The sequence below is a fragment of the Lipotes vexillifer genome, unplaced genomic scaffold (assembly GCF_000442215.2).
Source record: "Lipotes vexillifer unplaced genomic scaffold, Lipotes_vexillifer_v1.1 scaffold316, whole genome shotgun sequence".
Classification (NCBI taxonomy): Eukaryota; Metazoa; Chordata; class Mammalia; order Artiodactyla; family Lipotidae; genus Lipotes; species Lipotes vexillifer.
In genome coordinates, this window is record NW_006780802.1 from 931,883 (window position 1) to 950,376 (window position 18,494).

At 35.9% G+C, this 18,494-nt stretch overlaps 1 protein-coding gene across 1 annotated transcript in view; it reads left to right on the top strand.

Moving 5' to 3' along the window:
- DNAJC1 (DnaJ heat shock protein family (Hsp40) member C1) overlaps positions 1-18,494 on the top strand; it is a 196,636-nt gene that overhangs the window by 80,559 nt on the left and 97,583 nt on the right. The window contains exons 6-7 of the mRNA XM_007454169.1: positions 165-258; positions 16,884-16,974. Coding sequence (XP_007454231.1) covers positions 165-258; positions 16,884-16,974 — 185 coding nt within the window. The remainder of the gene's footprint in view (positions 1-164; positions 259-16,883; positions 16,975-18,494) is intronic.

An 18,494-nucleotide genomic window follows, 5' to 3' on the forward strand; every position in this document is an offset into this window, starting at 1 on the left:
TACTTCAGGTTAAGTGATAACTGTCATAAATACTTCATTGAAAAACTTCCTTTGTTGAAATAGCCATTCAAAACAGAATTCATGATTATTATAAAAGTATTTTTGTCTGTCCACTTTCTTTCTATATTTTGCTTCTTTATTTTTGCTTTTTGTTTTCCCTGTAGATTACTGGTGAAACCACAGTGGCATGATTTGCTCCCCTGCAAGCTGGGAATTTGGTTTTGCCTTACACTAAAAGCATTGCCTCATCTAATCCAGGTAAAATGTACCTCTTTCTTATAATATTAGATGCTTTCACTTTAATTATTCATGAAATAATTTATGTCTGCTATGTGAATGCTGAATATACAGTAGATGCTTCCTAATGCTGATTGAATGAATAGTATAAACGTAATTTAGAATAGTTCTAAAATTTATTTAGGTATCTATTCCTATAACTATCTCTTTTTTTTTTCCCTATAACTACCTCTTACACTGCTTTTATAACACCTTAGAATTCCAAGACACTAAAAAAAAAGGAAAAAGCAATACTATCTTTTTTTTTAACACCTTTATTGGAGTATAATTGCTTTACAATGTTGTGTTAGTTTCTGCTGTATAACAAAGTGAATCAGCTATATATATACATATATCCCCATATCCCCTCCCTCTTGCATCTCTCACCCTCCCTATCGCAGCCCTCTAGGTGGTCACAAAGCATCGAGCTGATCTCCCTGTGGGATGCAGCTGCTTCCTACTAGTTATCTATTTTACATTTGGTAGTGTATATATGTCAATGCTACTCTCTCACTTCGTCCCAGCTTACCCTTCCGCCTCCCTGTGTCCTCAGGTCCATTCTGTACTTCTGCATGTTTATTCCTGTCCTGCCCCTAGGTTCATCAGAACCTTTTTTTTTTTTAGATTCCATATATATGTGTTAGCATATGGTATTTGTTTTTCTCTTTCTGACTTACTTCACTCTGTGTGAGAGACTCTAGATCCATTCACCTCACTACAAATAACTCAATTTCATTTCTCTTTATGGCCGAGTAATATTCCATTGTATATATGTGTCACATCTTTCTGATAAATTATTATTTTTTTATGGTTTTCAGTTTTATAATTTTTACTTCTTTTTTTTTTTTTTTTTTCGGTACACGGGCCTCTCACTGTTGTGGCCTCTCCTGTTGCGGAGCATAGGCTCCAGATGCGCAGGCTCAGCGGCCATGGCTCACGGGCCCAGCTGCTCCACGGCATGTGGGATCTTCCCGGACCGGAGCATGAGCCCATGTCCCCTGCAGGCGGACTCTCAACCGCTGCACCACCAAGGAAGCCCGACTTCATTTTTTTTAACATCTTCATTGGAGTATAATTGCTTTCCAATGGTGTGTTAGTTTCTGCTTTGTAACAGAGTGAATCAGCTATACATATACACATATCCTCATATCTCCTCCCTCTTGTGTCTCCCTCCCACCCTCCCTATCCCACCCCTCTAGGTGGTCACAAAGCACCGAGCTGATCTCCCTGTGCTACATGGCTGCAGCAGTACTATCTTTAGGACAGATATAAAAGCAATAAAAATTTAATCATTTAAGGTACATCCAGTAAAAAAGAACAAAGCTCAAATAGTTTGTCACCATATTTTAATAGCATATAAGTACATAGTGTGAAAAAAAAACACTTTACATAAGCATTGGTACAATTAAGCAAAAATATATATAGCTTTCCATTTTATTTGCAACTTTAAGAGGAGTCAAGATATTTTGTCTTAAACTGGTAATCAAAGTTTCTGTTGCTAGTCAGTCTTCCTCAAACAATGGAATGTACATATCATATTTATATGGCAATTTCTTATTTTTTTATATTTAGCATACCAACACATATTCTATTATTTCTTTGCTAATTTTAATTGTTGCATCTGGTTAGAAAATTTCAAACACATAAACAGAATATTTGAAATATAATTGTTCTGGTGTACAAATTTTGAGATTCTTTGAAGTTGTAATTTTGGAGGAAATGTCTCATTTCAGAAAATACAAAGAGCAAGAGAGACAGATAATTTGTTTAATTCTACTCACCTTTTTTCTTGAAACAGCTGTTTTTCCTAATTGTTTAAGGAAGTGAATGACTCCAACTTCTGTACTTTATTCCTCTTTTTCCTCTAATAATGAAAATTTTATATTTGAAGGGAAAATGAACTAAAAATTACTAGTGTGTTTCTTTCTAGCCTTTGAGAAATTATTTACCAGTTCTTTTGTCAAAATTGTTTATCTTAGTAGTTATTGCTTACAGAATCATATATTTTATTTATAGTTAATAGAGACAATTGAATTTTGGTAATTTAAAAGCTTTTGTTTTTAAGTTGTTTATTTGAAGTTTTATGTTGTTTATTTGAATAAAAATCCACAGTCCTCATATGCTACGTATGTAAGAGTTAATAAGAGAGGGGAAGGTATATTTATCATACTGGTATATTTATGAGAAGATGTGACAGAAAAATATTTTAGGACATGATTTCTTATATTTTTTAAAGAATGATTATTTTTTGCCGGCTTTAGAATCTGTGCAGTAGGCAAACCAGAATGTAGATGAATTTAAAAGTATAGTCATGAGACAGTATAAATAAAATATCACATAAAATGTCAGTCTGAAACACTTCTTTGTAATTTTAATCTAAGTCATTTGAAACAAAGTTTACTTGGTAAAATTAACATATTTCTTGATTAGCGTGGAGTAATTTGCAAAAACAGAATCAATATATTAAGATGGCTTCGATTTACAAGTTATTGTTTTGCCTTATCACAAATTTGTAGAAAGCTTACAAAAATAAGAAATTTTATTAAAACATTTTAGCCTCTTCAGAAACTTTCTTAAACTGTTGAATCAGTTTGAAGTTTAAAGTTTCTCTCGTGTTCACTAACACAATAATATAGTAGACTCTGATACAAATTGTAATAGTGAAAGTATTTTAGATTGATAAGCATATAGCTTATACTTTCATAAGCATCAGCAAAGCAATACTGAATAGTTGCTATTAAGATTAGATTGTCTGCTTCTTTTTGTCTGCTTTGACCTTTGTGATAATTTATCATTCATAAAATCGTGTAATGTGAATACATATTCCTTATCTACAACACTGAAATTTTCATGTGACACTTCTATGAGATCTTCTTAAGTAAGGTATTTATGAAATTTAGAGGAAGCCCTTTTTACCCGAAGTAGTCTATATTAGTAACTGGCACAGTGGTGATAGAAGAGCCCTACTAGAGCCCTCAATATTAAAAAAATGATACACATGACCTTCACCATTTTCTTCACCACTCTTGTGATACAGGGCCATTGTTTTATTTTTAAGTAGGAGTCCTTTTTCTTGCGTAAACCATACCTATCATCTTGGTTTCTTTAAGGACGAATTTCCAGTTGATTTCTCTAAAGAAGAGTTAAACTATACTCTTGTGAAGCAATGTAGTTGTGTAAGCCTTAGAGATTTGTATGATATCCGTTGCTCAGTCTTTCATCATCGACTTATTTACACCTAGTTAACAGCATTTTTAGCAACTCTTTCATTGAGCTTTCCAAAGCATCCACTTGGTTTTCATAGAAACAACTGTCATTTTCTACTCAGTTTTCATCTTTTTAATATAATATTTAATTGAATCGTATAATTACAATAACATGTATCACTGACACAAATAGGTTTAAGAGCTAATATAACCAGCTCATATAAGCATACAGTTAGTTAAATAGGTATTAGTTAAGGGAGTTTTACTTCCGTGTGTGAATCCCTTGAATTTCATGGAAAATTCATTAAAACTGAGCTGTAGATATTCTGTGTAAGCAGGCAGCTGTTGGATAAGATGGAGTATCCAAGCTAAAAGTGGGAGATTCAGAGACTTCCAGCAAATGGCCTCACACTAGCAGAACTGGTACCCAAATTTTGTCCTTGTCATATCAACAGCTCTTCATCTTCAACTGTTTTCCTCCCACTCTTCCTCTAAATACCCATTCCTTTATTACACTTCACATGCATATATGGTTGGTTATCTAGTAAGATTTGAAAAAGTGGCAGTTCTGGTTCAGCTGATGCTTCTGAGTTCACTGTTTATTACTTAGTATCTAAGATCCCTAAGAAAATTCCTTGTTGCCTACTTATTTTACCTAAATTCTTTTCTATCCCTCTCCCAAAAAAATTACAGATGAGAATAGTTATATCATAGTTATTTGATGTATAAAACTTCTGGTTATATTTTTAGGAAAACAGTTTAGCAGGTTCAATAAAAATTTATTAAGCACAATATCACTATAGAGATGAATATGCTTTCTTGGACCTTACAGTCAGGTAGAGGTTATATCACATGAATTAAAATAATTGGGACACAGTATGGTATGTAAGCTTCATATATATAGTATAAACAATGACTTCTGTAGATGTTCAGAGAAGTAAGATTGTCTCTATTTAGGATAACCACTTGAATTGAGTCTTGAAAGTTGAATAGACACTTGACAGTGAAGTACCCACTCTGTGTACTAGTTTGTGTACAAAAATAATTTGATAGATACAGTAACTCCCATATAATCATGCGTGTTAGGACTGGAAGAAACCTGAGGAAAACATTGTACAACTGCTTTTAAAAAAAGAAAAAAGAAAATTCCACATAGCCCATTGTTATCATCTAAGACTATATATCCCAGGTCTCCAGACTCTGAATATAGCCATTTAGGAATTTATACTCTAATAGATAAATCTCACAAATCTATGAAAGGACATTGAGACAGCAGAGTGTTTCCATCACACATGTCTGTCAAAGATATGTGTACATTTTTAGGAATGGGAAAGTTAAAGTACATAGTGGGCAGAAAATACTCAAAGTGGTTCTGTGATCAAGCAGGGCAGAGGTAGAAGTATTTCTTGGATAGCTCCCCTTGCTTTTTGAGAAGGTCTTTATTACCTCCAGCACTGGGTTTTGTTCCTTTCCTTTGTTCTGAAAAGTATATTGAAAGAATTATAAAATTTGGTAGATTAGAAGAATGAGGCCAGTAACTGAAAACAATTATACTTGATATGTGTAAAATATTCGATGTTAAGTTAATAACAAACATTTCCTAGATTGGAAAATATTGAAGGGAAAGATGTATGGATATTACTCTATTTAGCAAAATGTATATCCCTATATCATTCATGTACCCACATAGGCAGAGAAGAAAAAAGTCAAATGAGAAACCATAGAAGAAGAATGTGGAGAGTGTTTGTAAATTGATGTGTCCATAAAGAGATGAGAGAACTTTAGAGAGGAATAAAATGCATGACCGTGTGCAGAGAAGCTTGGGAAACTTGAGAAGAATGTGTTTAGACAGCGAAAACGGTAGGTGGAATGATCAACCGAAGACTTGGAATGTGAATTAGAATATAACAAGGAACTTGGCCTGTATCAGGAGGCCTGTATCAGGAGAGGCATAGTGTGCTTTGAGGCTAGAATTTAATTTTAACATTAAAAGTATAGCCCTAGTGACACTTTCATATCTTACCAGTGTTTCTTTTTTCACGATAGTTTGAAGGGAGTACACAGTCTCTTGGAATCTGACTAATCCAGTCTTCCGTGTTGACTATATTCAGCCTATAACCCCAAGAAATTTTTCTAACCTCCAAAATGCCCTTCTTGGATATTTTTTAATTGACCATATATGTTCTGAAATATATTCATAGCCATGAGGGTAGCAAACAACTGATGAAATATAACCAATGCTATGTGCATATTTTCATTTTAACTCTTATAACTTAGGTTTTTTTTTTGTCACTGCCTGTTTGTGTTGGAGCTTCATTTATTTAGGCCCATGATAATTTAGGTCGTTAACACCACCGATTTCTCATACAAAATCAGTAAGTACCAAATATCCCAAGTGATTACCATCCTGAATCGTAGTTCATAGTTCTCTACATTTTCTGAGATGAAAAAGGTCTTCAGTATTCAGAATTTATTTGCTCGATAGTTTGTTTGATTTTCTGGGAACTCACCATTTAAATTTCTCTCTACCTGCTATGTTACATTTCTCAGTAATGTAATTTATAAACTGTATAACTCCTTTAGGTATGCATTGCCTAAGGTTGTTAATTTTTCTCATTGTTAAGTCCCATCTTTTCTCACTACCAAGCTGATCTAGTATGAACACAGTTAGACTTGAAATTATTGTAGGAAATTTCCAGCATGTATATCTCCACCCTATCAGGATTTATAGGTTGCTGAGGAGCAGTGGCTGAGAAAATAATCTTTTCTGTAGTGCTATGACTTTTACCTTAAAAAAATTAAAATAAAGATTGCCTAAGAGAGTAAACAGAATACTGTACTTTATACAACTATTTATAAATGGAGGCATCCTCCCTCCCAAGAAGCTTCTTCCATGGAAACTACAGCTGTGGACAAGCCTGGAGGTCACCCTCTCTACAGTCAGGGTCCTTCATTTCTAGCCCCTTTGCTTCTGCTTGCTGGGACAGAAACCAAATAAACAAAACATTCACAGCTAATTAGCAGGGAGAAAAGCTTCTAAAAGGCTAGGAGGCATTTGTAGCAAGCTCAGTTGCCTGCCCTTCTACTCAGAGTTAAACACAGATTTTCCAAGGGATGAGGAAACTTACTTTCAGTACTCACATAACTTTTTGAAAATTTTGCATACAAACATACTTTACATAGGGAATACGTAAACAAATGAAAAAGGTTGGAAAAACTCGTCTGAATTTTTATAAGGCTGAAATTCTACTGCTACAGAAGGACAAAGGGACACAGGAAAACTGGAAAGACCTCACAACATAACAAAGATTCCATTCCTTCTGCCCTCTGAAAGGAGGCCATAAGATGCAATTATTCAGAGGTCCAAAGGCAGAATATAGAGTTTTGTAGAAAAGATTTTAAAATCACAAAATGTTAGTTAGGTAGGATGTTAGAGATGCATAGTCTCATCAATTCTATATTTTGTAGATGAAAAATAAGTTTAAGACTCAGATTGGTGAGACAGTTTGCCTAAAGTGACACTACTAGTCAATGGTAGAAATGAAACTTAAAGCAGACGAAAATAAATTTAAAATATAAGAAATATAAAAGCCAAGAAAGAATAAATTTTTTCAACAGCTGGATAACAAGCTAGATGTGTTATGGTGAGTGAATAAGCTGTCTGATCTTACATTCTCTATATGAATATTGAGGCAGACTGTAATTGTTATAAAAGTTGTAGAAGGATTCTTGTATTGAGTTGGGGCTGAATAGATGACTTCTGTGGTGTCTTCTGTCTCTTAGCACAAATGGAAAAAGTTGCTTTGGGCCTTCCCAAAGCCCAATACTGCCTGAATACTACTGACTCAGGCAGAGGAAAGCTGAGCTTGTTTTCTGCTTTATTTTTATTACTTCTTGGAATTTAGTGTTATTATCATTCTGTACAAGAAAATTTACTCTTATTCAGAGTATGAAATTTAAAAGTTTTCCTGTATTCTTCATTGTAATTTTATACATTATATGTAATTACACATTATATCTAATTCTGAGATTATAAGTCAGTTGGAGAACAAAATTTGATATAGAGAAATTGAATTTATGGGCAGATTTTCAGAAGTGCACTTGACGATATTCTCCTGTGTTGACGGTTATATGTAAGCTTCAAACAAGAGATTTGTGCTGTCACACAGTCAGAGAGAAATGTTACCTATTCCCATTAGGACAGGTGGTACTATTTCCCTGCTTGTACAAATCTAAATCAATGCCTTTCTTTCCTAAGATTTTTTTGGATTGTTTGATATTTTAAGGTTTATATGGAGAAGTAAAAGAAAACCAAAACATGACAAGCAGTGCCAGCTCAGCATGTTATCTTTATCACTTAGGTAAACTATGTCAATAGAGTTAAAAAGAAAGATTTATAAGGGATGACTTCCATCTTGTAGCTAACTAACCTTGGGAATACTACATCTTCAAGGCTTAGCTAAATTGTCATCATCATTATGAAACCTTTCTTGATCAGGCCAACTGAAAATTTCCCATTGTATATTCTCTGTATTAACTTCGTAGCACTTACTATTTGTATTAATCAGGATAGACTGTGGTGCAGATCATCCTGAAATTTCAGTGACTTAAAATTTTTTTTCCAGTGTATATGCCACTTATCTATCACTGGTTGGTGGGGAAAGGGACATTCTGCTCTAACTAGCAGCTCTAATTTAGGGACCCAGAATAATGACTTCTTCACCATCTCCTAGCTGTTCGCATCTGGAGCATGTGGCTTCCTTGCTCCCTGTGGCAAGAGTAGAGAGCTGGAGGATTGCACAAGTTTTTTGATGTTGGGTTTGAAATGACACATGATATTTCTAACCGCAGCCCATCCAGAACTAGTCCCATAACCCCACCTAATTTCAAGAGAATAAGGGAATATGGGGAAACAAATAGAATGTTGGGAGAGCACCACTCTCTCTTTCAATAATTCATTCAGCAAATAATTTTTTTTACTCTATTTTTTAAATTAGTTTTTATCAGAGTATGGTTGCTTTACAAAGCAAATATTTACTGAGTGCTTACTATGTGCTAAGTATTCGTTTAGGCTCTGGAAATACAAAAAAATTTTATAAAAAAGACCAAAATTCCTGTCCTCATGTAGTTTATATTCCTTATTTTGGTTGATATTCATAGATATTTTTACATATGCTTTAAGGGCAACTGCTTGTCTTATCTCATAACCCCCATATATCCTAACAAAGTACAACACATATAATAGTGGTTCAGTAAATAAGTATAACACATATAATAGTGGTTCAGTAAATAAGTATAAATAAATATTACTTTTTAAAGACCTTCTTGTGCAGGAGCCCATGCTCTACAATTAGATAAAGAACCACTCATAATATATAAATTCTTTAAGTCATAGTTCTATAATGTAAAGTCAGTCCTCTGCTTGGTGTCTATTTCTTGGTTGAGCCCTCCAAGAAATGTTAAGTATTAAGGGAGTTGATTCTAGAGTAAAAGCTTTTCCTCATATTCCATCCATAAGGATTATAAGCTCCTCGAGGATAAGAACTCTATGTTTGGAACAGTGTAAACTCTGTAGTCGTAATACAGTATTATGCAGCTAAACCTAGGCAGTCCAGAGCCCTGATTGATTAAGCATTCATTCACTCATTAAATACTTATTAAGCATCTATTATGTGCCAGGCAGTGTCTCCAAAGATGGATGAGAAGTTTATCCACAAGAAATTTATCCTTTCCTGTGTGGGTAAACTGGGGCTTATTCTGGACTCAAAATGAGACTTTGTGTTTATTTTCCCTACTTAACAATGGTATTCACATGAATTAGCTTCTCTTGAAGAATGGGGCGGGAGGAGAAGGTTGCAAACAACTGCTCTTATTCAACCTCTTTTGAATACATGACACCCCAACCCCCAATCCCTACCCCCCACCCCTGTCACTGGCCTGGTCTTTCTTGAATATTACCTGCAAAGCCAGTCTGTTTCATTTTCAGGTGATTATAATTATCAGCAAGCTCTTTTATTGTATTTATCCAAAATCAAAACTTATCCCTAATCTTCTCATTTCCGTTCCCTTTTAAATACAGTTTCAAGCCCAGATTCACAGACACAGAAGACAAACTTACGGTTACCAAAGGGGAAAGGGAGGAGGGGAGGGATAAATTAGGAGTATGAGGTTAACAGATATAAATTACTATACATAAAGTAGATATGCAACAAGGATTTACTATATAGCACAGGGAACTATATTCAATATCATATGATAACCTATAATAGAAAGTAATCTGAGTGTATATATATATATGTATATAGTTTCAAGGCCCCTCACCATTTGATCACTTTCCTTTTAAAGTGTTCCAGTTTGTCAGTGCATCTTAAAGTATGGGACACCAAACTCTACAGAAGGATGGTTGGAACAAAGAGTTTGTTGAGTACAGTAGAATTATTTGAGATCGTAGGTTTATTAAAGAAGTAATGCTTCCTAGAGTGGACATATTGTAATTATAATTTGCAAGTACAAACAAGATATGAAGGAAAGAAAAAGCATGAGGAACATTTAAATAAATGCTTAGAAATGGGGCAAAAGGGAGATAGGATTCTTTGCCTAGAACAAACAGTGAGTGAGACAAGGGAATCTGTTAAAACTCTTGGAATTAGATGGAGTAGGTTAAGGTGATTGGGTGCATTGCAGTCCTCAGGTAAGTGTGGTTTTGAATCTAATGCATATTTCCAAAAGGAATTTTTAGTGGAATTCTGTGCTGCAGCAGAAGGAAGAAACATTAGCAGAGAAATGTTCAGATATGTTAGGACCACTAGGAAGGGATTGTCCAGCAAAAGGTTTTTGCACTGAGGTGAAGAGGGTTCAGGTAAAGAGAAGTCATGTAAGTGAGAAGATGCAGGATTCTGCAGGAGTTTTGGTTTACTATGAAGCAGAAAAACTCACCCAGTCTTTGTGGTGGAGAATAAGGTTCTTGGCAAAATGATGAAGTAATAATAAAAATAGGTACCATATATAAGCCCTAACTGTGTGCAAGATGTTATTCTAAGTGTTTCCCATATATTAACACATTTAATCTTTCCAGCAGCCTTATGAGTTAGGTACTTGTATTACCCCTGTTTGATGGATGAGAAAATTAGCTCATAGGAAAGTGAAGTATTGCTGAATGTCACATGGCTAGTGAGACGGCAAAGCCGAGATCTTAATCCAGGCAGCTTGACTCTAAAATCTGCCCTCTTCATCACTATATTCTGTCTCATTCTATTATACTATCGTGTTTGATTTCAATTCGTCGTCTTTCACACCTCCTAAATAACTTATCTGTGCCTTTCTTTTCTTGCATGGTGCAACCCTTCCTACTTCCCTAAGGAGGCAATGCCTTCCTGACCGTTTCCCTACTATTAAAAATTACTCTCTGGAAAGAAGCTAATAAGCCCATTCATTCATTCATACTGAGGAATGAATGACTGATATGGTTTAATATAAAATAAGACTTTTCCAGGGTTGAGATTTTGGGGGTGCTGGGAGTGTTAAGGCACCATAAATTCTTAACCAAAACTCTGTTGAAATTTAAAGTAAATACGGGAAACCAAAAGATCACTGAAGAAATCAAAGAGGAAATCAAAAACTACCTAGAAACAAATGACAATGAAAACATGACAACCCAAAACCTATGGGATGCAGCAACAGCAGTTCTAAGAGGGAAGTTTATAGCAATACAGTCCTACCTTAAGAAACAAGAAACGTCTCAAATAAACAACCTAACCTTACACCTAAAGCAATTAGAGAAAGAAGAACAAAAAACCCCCAAAGTTAGCAGAAGGAAAGAAATCATAAAGATCAGAGCAGAAATAAATGAAAAAGAACAAAAGGAAACGATAACAAAGATCAATAAAACTAAAAGCTGGTTCTTTGAGGAGGTAAACAAAATTGAGAAACCATTAGCCAGACTCATCAAGAAAAAAAGGGAGAGGACTCAAATCGATAGAATTAGAAATGAAAAAGGAGAAAAACTGACACTGCAGAAATACAGAGGATCATGAGAGATCACTACAAGCAACTATATGCCAATAAAATGGACAACCTGGAAGAAATGGACAAATTCTTAAAATGCACAATTTTCCGTGACTGAACCATGAAGAAATAGAAAATATGAACAAACCAATCACAAGCACTGAAATTGAAACTGTGATTAAAAATCTTTCAAAAAACAAAAGCCAAGGGCCAGATGGCTTCACAGGCAAATTCTATCAAACATTTAGAGAAGAGCTAATATCTATCCTTCTCAAACTCTTCCAAAATATACAGAGGGAGGAACACTCCCAAACTCATTCTACGAGGCCACCATCACCCTGATACCAAAACCAGACAGAGATGTCACAGAGAAAGAAAACTACATGCCAATATCACTGATGAACATAGATGCAAAAATCCTCAACAAAATACTAACAAACAGAATCCAGCAGCACACTGAGCACACTGAAAGGATCATACACTATAATCAAGTGGGGTTTATCCCAGGAATGCAAGGAATCTTCAATATACGCAAATCAATCAATGTGATACTCCATATTAACAAATTGAAGGAGAAAAACCATATGATCATCTCAACAGATGCAGAGAAAGCTTTCAACAAAATTTAACACCGATTTATGATAAAAACCCTCCAGAAAGTAGACACAGAGGGAAGTTACCTCAACATAATAAAGGCCATATATGACAGACCTGCAGCCAACATTGTCCTCAATGGTGAAAAACTGAAACCATTTCCACTAAGATCAGGAAGAAGACAAGGTTGTCCACTCTTACCACTGTCATTCAACATAGTTTTGGAAGTTTTAACCATAGCAATCAGAGAAGAAAAAGAAATAAAAGGTATCCAAATCAGAAAAGCAGTAAAGCTGTCACTGTTTGCAGATGACATGATACTATACATGGAGAATCCTAAACATGCTCTCAGAAAACTACTAGAGCTAATCAATGAATTTGGTAAAGTAGCAGGATACAAAATTAATGCACAGAAATCTCTTGCATTCCTATACACTAATGATGAAAAATCTGAAAGTGAAATTAAGAAAACACTCCCATTTACCATTGCAACAAAAAGAATAAAATATCTAGGAATAAACCTACCTAAGGAGACAAAAGACCTTTATGCAGAAAACTATAAGACACTGATGAAAGAAATTAAAGATGATACAAATAGGTGGAGAGATATACCATGTTCTTGGGTTGGAAGAGTCAACATTGTGAAAATGACTCTACTACCCAAAGCAATCTACAGATTCAATGCAATCCCTATCAAACTACCACTGGCATTTTTCACAGAACTAGAACAAAGAATTTCACAATTTGTATGGAAACACAAAAGACCCCGAATAGCCAAAGCAAACTTGAGAAAGAAAAACAAAGCTGGAGGAATCAGGCTCCTGGACTTCAGACTATAAGCTACAGTAATCAAGACAGTATGGTACTGGCACAGAAACAGAGATATAGATCAATGAAACAGGATAGAAAGTCCAGAGATAAACCCACGCACATATGGTCACCTTATCTTTGATAAAGGAGGCAAGAATATACTATGGAGAAAAGACAGCCTCTTCAGTAGTGGTGCTGGGAAAACTGGACAGCTACATGTAAAAGAATGAAATTAGAACACTCCCTAACACCATACACAAAAATAAACTCTAAATGGATTAAAGACCTAAATGTAAGGCCAGACACTGTCAAACTCTTAGAGGAAAACATAGGCAGAACATTCTGTGACATAAATTACAGCAAGATCCTCTTTGACCCAGCTCCTAGAGAAATGGAAATAAAGCCAAAAATAAACAAATGGGACCTAATGAAACTTAAAAGCTTTTGCACAGCAAAGGAAACCATAAACAAGAAGAAAAGACAACCCTCAAAATGGGAGAAGATATTTGCAAATGAAGCAACTGACAAAGGATTAATCTCCAAAATTTACAAGCAGCTCATGCAGCTCAATATCAAAAAACAAACAGCCCAATCCAAAAATGGGCAGAAGACCTAAATAGACATTTCTCCAGAGAAGATATACAGATTGCCAACAAACACATGAAAGAATTCTTAACACATTAATCATTAGAGAAATGCAAATCAAAACTACAATGCGATATCACCTCACACTGGTCAGAATGGCCATCATCAAAACAGTAATTGCTGGAGAGGGTGTGGAGAAAAGGGAACCCTTTTGCCCTGTTGGTGGGAATGTAAATTGATACAGCCACTATGGAGAACAGTATGGAGGTTCCTTAAAAAACTACAAATAGAAGTACCATATGACCCAGCAATCCCACTTCTGGGCATATACCCTGAGAAAACCATAATTCAAAAAGAGTCATGTACCACAGTGTTCATTGCAGCTCCATTTACAATAGCCAGGACATGGAAGCAACCCAAGTGTCCATCGACATGAATGGATAAAGAAGATGTGGCACATATATACAATGGAATATTACTCAGCCATAAAAAACAAAATTGAGTTATTTGTAGTGAGGTGGATGGACCTAGAGTCTGTCTATACAGAGTGAAGTAAGTCAGAAAGAGAAAAACAAATACCATATGCTCACACATATATATGGAATCTTAAAAAGAAAAATGGTAATGAAGAATCTAGGGGCAAGATGGGAATAAAGAGGCAGACCTACTAGAGAATGGACTTGAGGACAGGGGGAGGGGGACGGGTAAGCTGGGACAAAGTGAGAGAGTGGTAATGTATATAGGGACATATATACACTACCAAATGTAAAATAGATAGCTAGTGGGAAGCCGTAGCATAGCATAGGGAGATCAGCTCGGTGCTTTGTGACCAGCTAGAAGGGTGGGATAAGGACGGCGGAAGGGAGGGAGATGCAAGAGGGAAGAGATATGGGGATATATGTATGTGTATAACTGATTCACTTTGTTATAAAGCAGAAACTAACACACCATTGTAAAGCAATTATACTCCAATTAAAATGTTCAGAAAATAAAGCAAATATGGGGACTTCCTTGGTGGTCCAGTGGCTAAGACTCTGCACTCCCAATGTAGGGGGCCCCGGTTCGATCCCTGGTCAGGAGACTAGATCCCACATGCCTCAACTAAGAGTCTGCATGCTACAACTAAAGATCCCGCATGCCTCAACTAAGAGTTTGCATGCTACAACTAAAGATCCCACATGCCGCAACTAAAAAAAAAATAATAAAAAAAATAAAGTAAATATGGGCATGGGAGGATAAGTCAGATATATGACCTCTGTGCCCTTCAAATTATGCCATTATTTAGCTGGCCCGGGGCTTGTAGAAATCCTATGGGCTTCCCTGGTGGTGCAGTGGTTGAGAGTCCGCCTGCCAATGCAGGGGTCACAGGTTTGTGCCCCAGTCCGGGAAGATCCCACATGCTGCGGAGCGGCTAGGCTCGTGAGCCATGGCCACTGAGCCTGCGCATCCAGAGCCTGTGCTCCGTAACGGGAGAGGCCACACAGTGAGAGGCCCGCATACCGCAAAAAAAAAAAAAAGAAAAAGAAATCCTTCTAGAAGAAGTGAGGTAGGAACCTAAAAGTGGGAATGGAAGGAGTAAGAGGTATATCTTTATTATATTGATTCAGTGATTTTAGAAGTGCTCTGTCATTTCCCTAATTAATTATCAAGTAAAAGAGTTCTGTTTTAACCCCAAGAAACATAAACCCCAGGAGAAAGCTTAAATTTGAACAGTCATAGCTGAAAAGAGATGTAATCCCATTCTAGGGTTTAGGTGTTCATGCATTTACATCTGAATTGAAGTAGAGCCAAGGATTGATTTTGTTCCTTCATTTCCTGCAGAAATAAAATCCTCTCAGATGGGTCTATGATTTATATGCTCTAGGAGTCGTACAGTCTGGGAATGTTACTCTAGAGTTATCCTTGATATCTTTTTCTTATTCCAAACCAGTCAGTCATCAAGCCCTTTTACTTCTTTCTTTACAAGGTTTCTCATATATTTCAATCTAGCTCAGTTCAAAGAATGCTTATTGAGTGCCTGTTTGATGCTAGATACTGTGCTCTGAGCATACAAGTAACCCTGTCTCAGATTTCTCATTTTCTAGAAGAGAATACAGCATGATACAAGCAACCATAGAAATGGGTTTAAATACAGAAGCAGTGTACAAGAGAGAATTACTCTTCCAGGGAAGGTCAGAAAGACTTGCAAAAGAGGTGATGCTTGAATAGGGTTTTCAAGGATGAGTAGGAGTTCTTCAGAAGAATGGTAGGGGAGCAAAATGTTCTAGCTAGAATGCAAAGCATACAGAAAGACATGGAAGCATAGCACAGTGTAGCCTGGCAGCTACAAGTAGTATTGCTATAGAATAGATGGAGTTTGAGTCAAGGGGTGGTGTAAGATTATCTGTTTTTGCTTTTTTCACTATCAGGATCTTCATATGCCTAGAGCACCAACTGTTTATCTCCATGTCTGTGATTAAAGGCCTGGTCTTTTTTCGGTACTCTGCTAAAGTCTTACCTATCCTATTTGCCACTCCTTGAGGCTTTAGCCACTGTATCTTGACACCTAAGTATTTGTGTACAGTGTGTGCCTTCAGTCCTCAACTTTCACTTGTATCTACATGGTCATTGAAGTTTCACAATCAGATTTGCATATAGTAATTTTGAAACTCTTTTGGAGTTAAGGGACTAATATGAAAATAGTGTTAGTACTTTGTTAGTCACAATAATATAATTTACTATTCTATCAAATAATTCAGTTCAGCAAGTGTGTTTTTCTGCTCTCTGTCCATGCATAATACTGAGAAAATATACAATGGAAGAAAACAGGAAGAGGATACATCCCTTTCGTATCTGAGAGTAAAGGCTTTACTTAAACATTTATACTCATGTAGTTTCTGGCTTTCATCAGTTCTCTAAGATAGAGAAATCGTAGAGAACTGCTTATTCAGTTTCTTCTGTTCATCATAAAATTTGAAAGCATAAACACAGAGGAAGACTACTTATTAAATGAATATACTGCTTTAAATAGTTTTTTTTTATATTTTTTATTTATTTATTTTCCTTATTTTTTTTGGCTGCATTGGGTCTTAGTTGCAGCATACAGGATCTTCCATTATGGCTTCCTTGCAGCACGCGGGTTTCTCTCTAGTTGTGGCGTGCAGATTTTCTCTTTTCTAATTGTGGTGCACAGGCTCCAGAGCGCATGGGCTCTGTAGTTTGTGGCATGTGGGCTCTCTCGTTGAGGTGTGCAAGCTTAATAGTTGTGGTGCGCAGGCTTAGTTGCCCCGCAGCATGTGGGATCTTAGTTCCCCAGCCAGGCATTGAACCCGCGTCCCTGAATATACTGCTTTAAATTGAAGTTATGTGGAAAATACCATCAAAGCAAACTGCCTTTTATGTTAATTTATTTGTTACTTCTTTTTTCAGGATGCTGGGCAGTTTTATGCTAAATATAAAGAAACAAGATTGAAGGAAAAGGAAGATGCATTGACTAGAGCTGAACTTGAAACACTTCAAAGTGAGTTTTAAACATTTTCTTACTGTATTAAACTATATTATGTAAAACTGATTATTTAAATTTGGATTTTCCCTTAAATTCAGCAGTAATTAAATTTTCTGTGCTTTCTTTGCTACTTTCTAAATGGAGTTACTTGTACTTAATATACTATATGTGGAAAATACTATATTAGTAATTTCTGAACCACCCACAGCTCAGTATCAGGAGGGATAAAATTAACATGGGGTCATATAGTTCCTTTAATCTGAGAGGCATCCAAAATCTAGAAAGTCCTTAAATACTCCAGTGCTGCAGTTGTCATTGATATTTAGTGCTGAGTCTATCCAGTTGATCCCCAACTTGCTGTATTACAGTAGTAAACAGGAAGCCTGAAAATGTCAATGATTTTTGTTTTGAAAGCCTTTGTTTCATTTGTATTATTGTTATATAACATGAAAAACCTTGGCTAAAGTGTCAGTATGTTGAAATCTTCCATTGAACGCTAAAGACAGCTCTTGCTGATTTTAGGAAAAGTTGAACATACTATTAAAGAAGACATTTTACCAGCCCTGGTCTTTTTGTCTAAGTTTGTATATCTACATCTTTCCCACACATATACGTTCTGTCCCTTTACGTTGCTTTATCTTTATCCAGAGCATTTAACACTACTTAACTTTAACTTATATATTCATTTTGTTTAATGTCTGGTCCCCCCAAAAGAATGTAAGCTTCATGAGGGTAAGGACTTTATCTGTTTTGTTCACTGTTATGACTATCCAAGGACTTAAAGAGTCCCTGGCACATAGTAGGTTCTCAGTAGGTAATTGTTGACTGAATTCATGGAGGTGAAGTCTATTTTTTAAAAAATTCCAATATGAATGTTTTTGGTTCAGACTTCATTTCTGAATGCTGTGCTTGGTACCAATCTGGGCACAGAAGACAGTGTAAACACCCTTAATACCTGGTCACTTCACACCTATAAATGTATATAAATACACAGCCTGTGTAGTTTAGAAAACAACTTGTGTGCTTTTAAGGGTATACAGTAAAAGCTTTTCTGCAGCACATAGAAGTCATTTAGCCAGATCAAACTGGAAAAGAGCAACTGTGATATTAGTATACCACACATTCAGTTCACACTTTCAGTATATATAGAAAAATGGTGATGGCTATTTCCCTTCATATACTGAAAGTCTAGCTTTCTGTCTTTACCCTGACACTGACCATGGTTTGAGAATAGAGGAGAATTATGTTCTCTCCAAACCTAAAGAGTACACTGCTACTACCTAAATGTGTGACTTTGAGGGTTTTACTTTCCTTATCTGTCAGAAAAACATGTTGGACTAGATGATCCCAGTATTAGTCTTCTATTTTTGTGCTAACAAATGGCCACAAATTTAGTGGCTGAAACACAAATGTATTATCTTATAGTTGTATGGCTCAGAGTCTGACATGAGTCTCACTGGGCTAAAATCAAGGTTATCAAGCAAGGCTGCATTCCTTTTCCAGCTTCTAGAGGCCTTCCACACTCCTTGGATCTT